This window comes from Miscanthus floridulus, chromosome 9, assembly GCF_019320115.1.
Source record: "Miscanthus floridulus cultivar M001 chromosome 9, ASM1932011v1, whole genome shotgun sequence".
NCBI lineage: Eukaryota > Viridiplantae > Streptophyta > Magnoliopsida > Poales > Poaceae > Miscanthus > Miscanthus floridulus.
In genome coordinates, this window is record NC_089588.1 from 142,681,105 (window position 1) to 142,688,338 (window position 7,234).

The 7,234-nt window shown below is 47.3% G+C and overlaps 1 protein-coding gene across 1 annotated transcript; it reads right to left on the reverse strand.

The window, feature by feature from the left end:
- Positions 1–6,023: 6,023 nt before the first annotated feature.
- Positions 6,024–6,958, reverse strand: LOC136483162 (metallothionein-like protein 1B). Its single transcript, XM_066480246.1, has 2 exons — positions 6,800–6,958; positions 6,024–6,543 (listed from the first exon to the last, which is right to left on the reverse strand). The coding sequence occupies exons 1-2, from the start codon at positions 6,850–6,852 to the stop codon at positions 6,369–6,371; spliced, it is 228 nt and encodes a 75-aa protein (XP_066336343.1). The 5' UTR covers positions 6,853–6,958; the 3' UTR covers positions 6,024–6,368.
- Between the last annotated feature and the right edge of the window lie 276 nt (positions 6,959–7,234).

A 7,234-nucleotide genomic window follows, 5' to 3' on the forward strand; every position in this document is an offset into this window, starting at 1 on the left:
GGTTGTGGGAAATCCTCCCCCGTAGGAGCCCTCCAATGTGCCACCTCCTTCGGTGGCAGAAACCCCTTCTCAGCAAAGGCAGCCAGCACCGACTCCCTCACGACGGATGACCTCCAGCTCGACATTGCACTCCAAGTTCACAAATGGATCTATGAATTTTCTCCTCAGCCTTTCTCTCCCCTTTTCTCTCCTAGGAACCGCCGCAGCACTCAAACGCTCTTGGCAAGAAGGAAGAAGGAGAAGAGGCGACAGATGAGGAATAAGCGAAGGAACGAAACAGGAAGCCCTCTCCCTTCCCCTACTTAAAGAAAGAGGCACAACAGTTGGGAAAGGCGTAATGATTGGGGAAAGGCGAAACAATAGGGCCGAAAAACCCTCTCCCTTCCACTATTCAATGCGGATGGGATACGATGGGATGCGCCCTGACCGATGGGACGCCCCCTGCCCGACGGAATGATGCCTGGTCAGACGGGACGTGGCCTGGGTATGGCCCACCACTACCGCACACCGGGTGCAAGAAACAAGGCGCCACTACGCGTAGGTGGCTCTCCGCCTTCCTAGACAGGACTTGGAAAGGCCCAAACAACGGGATCTCTGCCAGGAGAGACCAACGGGCTTCCTGAGTCGATCGGATGGCTCAGGCGAACGCTGAGAGACAGGTAAGGAGCAGAGGGACGCCCCATGTGGGCCATGCTGACTCCATCAGGAACGACGAGCATGGATCCTGGTCGAACATATCCGATAGGAGCTCCTCAAACCCCATCACTTGAGTCATCAAGGTAACATTACCAAACCCCCACTATTTATTTATATGAACATTCATTCATCTATGCATGAATTCATTCATTCCATACATCCTAAAGCATCGCATATGCAGTTAAATGCATCACAACGCTCTGTGTTGCGTCACGAAGTAGCAATTGCCTCATTCAACATGAGCAACGATCAACTGGGGTTCGAAGACTGGCCCACGAAGGGCTCGAGGCCACCTCGCGTCAAACAGAGCCAGGGGAGAAAATGTAGATGAGCCCCGAGCGGCCCTCACCCAGTCTGCCGCAAAGCAAACAGGGTCATCTCAACCTTATCGTTCGATCCTAACCTCTCGCCAAACCCACAGAATCTCCATCGAGGGGAGGCCAGCGGGCCACCTGGGTCGGTCTTCAGAACAACCCAGGCATCTGCCGGGTTGCAGGTTAAGGAGCAGTGGAGTGCCACATGAGGGCTATGACGACCCCATCATGAACGACGGACCCGGACTTCACTCGAACGTACCCATTAGTGAGCTCACCGAGCGCGACACTTGAGCCATCGAGGCAAGCGACGTTAGCTCAGCCCCTCCGGGGTAACGCACCAAAACTCAACCGACCCCTACCAAGCCCAACGGGGCTCAGGGGCTCAAGACACCCAAACGCCTCGGCTGCGCCTAGGTCCGCGACTCCAACTCACACGATCCCACGGCGTGCCCGACGCCTGGATCCGCGACTCCAACTTGCCCGATCCCTCGGCGCACCCGACGCCTGGATCCATGACTCCGACTCGCCCGATCCCCCGGCACGCGCAATGCCTGGATCCATGACTCCGACTCGCCCGATCCCTCGTGGCGCCCGACGCCTGGATCCACGACTCCGACTCGCCCAATCCCTCGTCGCGCCCGACGCCTGGATCCACGCTCTTAGAAACGATGGGTCAAAACCGAAAAAGAAGAGACTACGCCCACTACAGTGCACACACTCACGCCCGCTAACAAAACCCCCCAGGCGAGTCTGCCCGAATCACCCGGGGGCTCAGGGGCTACACCCACGGGTGCGCTCACGCGCACCCACTGACAAAATGAAACTTCCCCCGCTGGCAACATGAAACCCCCCCGGACGATTCTGTCCGAATCGCCTGGGGGCTTTGGGGTACACCCGCGGGTGCGCTCGCGCGCACCCGCCATCAAGACAAAAATCCCCCAGACGATTCTACCCGAATCGCCCGGAGGCTCCTGTCGGGTTCATAAACCCGGGGTCCCTCATGGACCGGCTTCCCAACAAAGGCTCAGCCCAGTAGACAACGTTGTGAACGATGCACGACTCCTGGGCCGGCCCAAAATACCTAAACAACAGGCCAGAAGGGCGATCCAATGTCTGACCAGAAGGACTGGCTGAGGAGGAACAACGCACGCTTCCGACTCTAGCCCGCCTCTTCGACCGGAAGGCCTAAGGAACAGCACTCGGTTCCGGCTCCGGCCCGCCCTCGGCCGGCCTCTCTGACCGGAAGGCCTGGCCAAACACCACTTCCGACTCTGAACCGCGTCTCCGACCAGGGATGCGCCGAACCCCTGTTTACAGCTCTTCTCCGACTGGCGCAATCAGAGCCGACTGGGACTAACCGACCGCGGACGCCCGCTCAGTGAGGACTAGGAAATAGATGGAGAAAGTAAGGCAGGGCACTCAAGTCAAACCATAATACCAAGGACTGTACCCTATACACCTACAGGACAGTACCGACAGGACATGTCAGAAGAGTGTCTTGTAACCTTCTAGGCATGTCAGAACCCAAACAGTGTTGTGGGCGCCGACATTTGTCCTACAGTGTTGTGGGCGCCCGTAAACACCCATACCAGACGAGCATGGTAAAACCCCTTGCATGCCTCTGGGCATCAACAGTATGGCAGGCACCGACGTCTGTCATACCAGAAGAAGACGACGCAACCTTCCACATGCATCTAACATTAACAGTGTTATGGACACCTACAATCATCTTGTACCTGACGGCGTGGGCAACAAGACTTAGCATACGTACACTCTCCCTCTCTCGCTTGTAAGGCCATCCCCTTCATCTATAAAATGGGATGCGCTCTCTCCCAAAAAGGGAGGATCAGTACACAACAACTCGAACAACACACACGATCCGAACGACCAAGGATCCCAACGAACAACAAACATTCGAACACTTAGCACATAGCGAAGCTCCTGTCACTCTCGGCCCTTCAAACCAGAGTCCGACCAGACCTCTTGTATCCCATATCTTTCTTCTTTTCGTTTGTAACCCCACAGCAAACTTCGAGCACCTGGGCTCAGGAATAAAGTCACCGACTGACTCAAACTGGACGTAGGGCACATTGCCTGAACCAGTATAAACCCTGTGTCATTGAGTGCTAGGCCATATCCGATCACAACGTACGACAAAACTATAAGTATTTACGTGTTGATCATTTTCTACACCGACACCTAGAAAACTATGAGCGTGGTAAGTACATGCTGACCTTGGGCCAGCTCGTACAAGAGCCACGGGAAATAAGGAGGTTCCATCACTGGTGCATGGTAGCGGCAAAAGCAAGCCTTGTCTCGTTCGTTGTAAAAGTTCAGGCGGAAGCGTTCAAGTTGGCCAAGGATGCCCAAATCGTTGTAGATTTCCACAACATACATAGGCTGCTACGGTGCAAGGACCTCGGCATTGCTAAGTCACCTTATTTGCTCTGTAAGTAAATTACGAGTTGCACTCCATTGCGTCGCTATAGGTATTTTAGGAAGAAGCTGCTACCATGATTTGTCCTGGCAGAATGCAATACCACATCCGCAAGGGATTGAATAAAAACCTTATTTCCCTCTCTCCGATGCACATTTAACTAGAGATGCCTCACGGGTTTCGAGATGCCAGACGAGCTGAGGTTGTATGATGCCATCCATACCTTTTCTTCTTCAAGGATGCGCTGCTGGAAGAAGTACGAGAATGGCTCTCTAGAGTGCACACAGGATATAGAAAAACTGTTGAAGAGTGGAAAGATATAGGAACCGATTTTTATGGAAATGACTCTCTAAATGACAATTTAGAGACTGAGTTTTAGAAAGACTCTTAGAGATAATCTAAGTCAGAAACTTCAAACCCACATGGACAACTTTTACCATAATGACCCTAGCCAGAGATCGGGTAACAAAACAAGACTAAATGGCAAGAGCTAGAACTAAAATTTGGATTCCCTTCCTAGCATTTTATGGAATATTTCCTTCATTTGTCTTGCATTTTATTTTGTTCCATTTTAAGTAAGTTTGACTAGGTTTGTACAAAATATTAGCAACATTTGTATGTCTAAATAAGTTTATTATGAAAATGGATTCAACAATCTATCTAATGATACTAATTAGTAAATATTAATGTTTTTTTGTATATATTTGGTCAAAGTTGAGTATATTTGACTTCTCGGAAATGAGAGCGATAGTTAAAAAGGGACAGAGGGGGTATTTGATTATATTGTTTATTTCCTTATCTGCCTTTTTGCTTCTGTGTTTGCAATCTGTTCCTCACCGAGACCCTGCAAGACCCTTTCCAACAATTAAGTGATGTTTCCTTCTTATGTTTTGCCTTTTTTATTTCCTTCCTTGTATGCACTCAATTGTTTTTTGCTCCACCTTTACTTTCCATGTTCACAATTCCCTACTCATCGAGATCTGCACACCACCCCTCGTCAATTATGTGATATATATAATATGAAAATGACAATTTGCTCATTCTCTAACAAGAGGCCAAGCAATTATTCTGTCTGAAAGTGCTCCTCATCACTTTTGCTGACTCAAAAAGGTTGAAAGTCAAGTCCCTTATGATCCATATCAATTCAAGTACAGAAAAATGGAGCACCTAGCCAATACTTTTGGATGCAAAGCTGGGTCACTCTATCATTCTGTTATGGCAAGTGGAGCCGGCCCAGGGCCCACGCAGTACTGTTAAGATTAGATTGATTTGATTTGTTAGGAAATAGATAAGATAGATTGATTCAGTTAGGATATTACTTAGGGGTCAAGGAAGTTGTCTCTATAAAAGAGACCATCATATATCAGTTAGAGTCAAGCAAGAAGAAATCCTAAGATAATCCCTGAGGAAGGGAGGCTATCCGGGGTCTCTCTGCTAATCCATCTATCTGTAGTCTTTCCATATCACATTCATATATCTTGGCCTGTCAATGTGTACAACCAAGCCTATGGTGGAAGACTTCTCCCCTATCATGGACACTATTGAAATGAGACTCACAGCATGCCCTTCTTTACGCTACACCGGGAGGCTAGAAATGCTAAACTCTGTCATCACTCCAACAACTACGTATGCTCTTTGCACCTTCAAATTTCCCATCGGCGTCATTAACAACATTGATAGATCACGCAACATCATGGGTGTGCTGCTTGTTTCACCTCTAATCACAATCACATATTATTGTTTACAACCTGGCAGCAACATGCATTTTGTCAGAGCGTGCTGCGTATCTGTCCCAATTCGATATACACATGAGTATGCACCACACTAGGCTCATCAGGTCCACCGAAATTCACAACCAACCAAGGCCTTAGGTCTAACTCAATAAAAAAGACTAATCCAGATATATGAGAGTTTTCCACACACACACACACACACACATATATATATATATATATATATATATATATATATATATATATATATATATATATATATATATATATATATAACTACTATTCTGTAGCTGGCCGTAGAATAACTTATTGTGCTCCCTATTAGATGTAGAACTAAACCTAGCTAACACCTTTTACTCCATACCTATCAAGCGAGAATATTTGTCTTTTTTTTTTGTGCGAATGGAATTGGCCCTACATCTCTATCTCCAAGATACATATATTGGATTTATATTCCTATATATAGGATGGTATAAAGTGGCGTCTCAAACATAAGTTTTTCCTCTCAAGTCCAGACTGCACGCGTTGAAGATTTGAAGAAAGAAGTGAATTTTGGTGACAGTGAAATATTCCCCTTTTTTTGAAGAATCGGGCAGACAATTTTTTTAATATTTAAAAGAAGAACCTAGATGGGATAAAACAACATAGCAACTAGCCAACAATAACCCAAAAGGATACTATATGTACAACAACGACGACACGGTGAAATTAATATTCTTGTCCTCCGCTCCAGTCACATATAATCCGATATTTTTATCCTGCTAGTAGGTGACTGTGAAGAGGCTAGAACTCTCGCTTCAATCAGTTACGTCGTAAATAAAACACATATATATATATATATTAGACAAAGCAGACCAGTTTTACCATATATTAATCACCCAGGAGCAATCATTACAGAGAGGCATGCATATAGAGATGTATGCATAGTCTTCTGGAACGATGATCGGACCAGACCAACATGTACACACACCACATGCATGATGAGCACAAGACTGACGCCAAGCAGAGAGGTACAAGGGCAGACGCACATATGCATGCTGGCGAGCCAGATAGCTCGTCCTTATTGTTCAACCAACCAGTTTATACGTCACACACAGGACACGTACGTAGCTAGTACCGTACGTCGCCGGCACAAGATAAAGCAGCATGCATATCTACCCCATGGTACGGTGGTCGTCGATGTGATCAGCAGTTGCAGGGGTTGCACTTGCAGCTGTCACCGCAGCTGCAGCCGTGGGCGGTCTCGCCGGACTCCACCGCCATCTCGGACCCGGCCGCCGCCGCCTTCTCGGGGGCGACGCCCAGGACGACGGTGGCCTGCGCGGCGGTGCTCTTCTCCTCCAGGTCGGGGTACTTCTTGCTGCGCAGGTCAACGGACGACGGACACCAAAAAAAAAAATTGATTATATATATTGTTGTTAACTCGCCGGTGACCCGAACTGACAAACAAGAAGCTTATTGTTTTCCGCCGATCCATATGTTTTCCAAATTATTATTGTTAACAGATAGTAGAAACGAACAGCAAAATGAACTCCAAATTTTGTTTGATTTTTTTTGCAAGAAAAAAAGGAACTAATTAAACAAGAAGGTTGAAGCAAGATCTAGTGATCACTTACCCGCACTTGCAGCTTGAGCCGCAGTTGCAGCTTGATCCGCAGCTGCAAGACATCCTGCTTGTCTTGTGGTGCAAAAAGAAGCTTGGCTTCGCGAATGAATATCTAGCAAAGGGCAAGAAACAAGTGTTTGCTTGGTTGAGAGCATAATGAACCCCAACACCTCTTTTTATAGCAGCGGATCCATGGACGACGGACGATATATTGTATGTATTCAGCCAAACCAACATAGGCACGCAACGCGTCATGTCACCACGTCATAGGCGCTCTCTCTCTCTCTCCATAATATATATATATATATATATATTCTCAGGAGTAGTTACTCCCATAATAAATAAATCACGTTGCGGATGTATACATACTCATTTATCAGTTGGAGTATATTGACATACTAATATTAAGATATTTTAGATCTTTACTATGTGAAATAATTTCAAA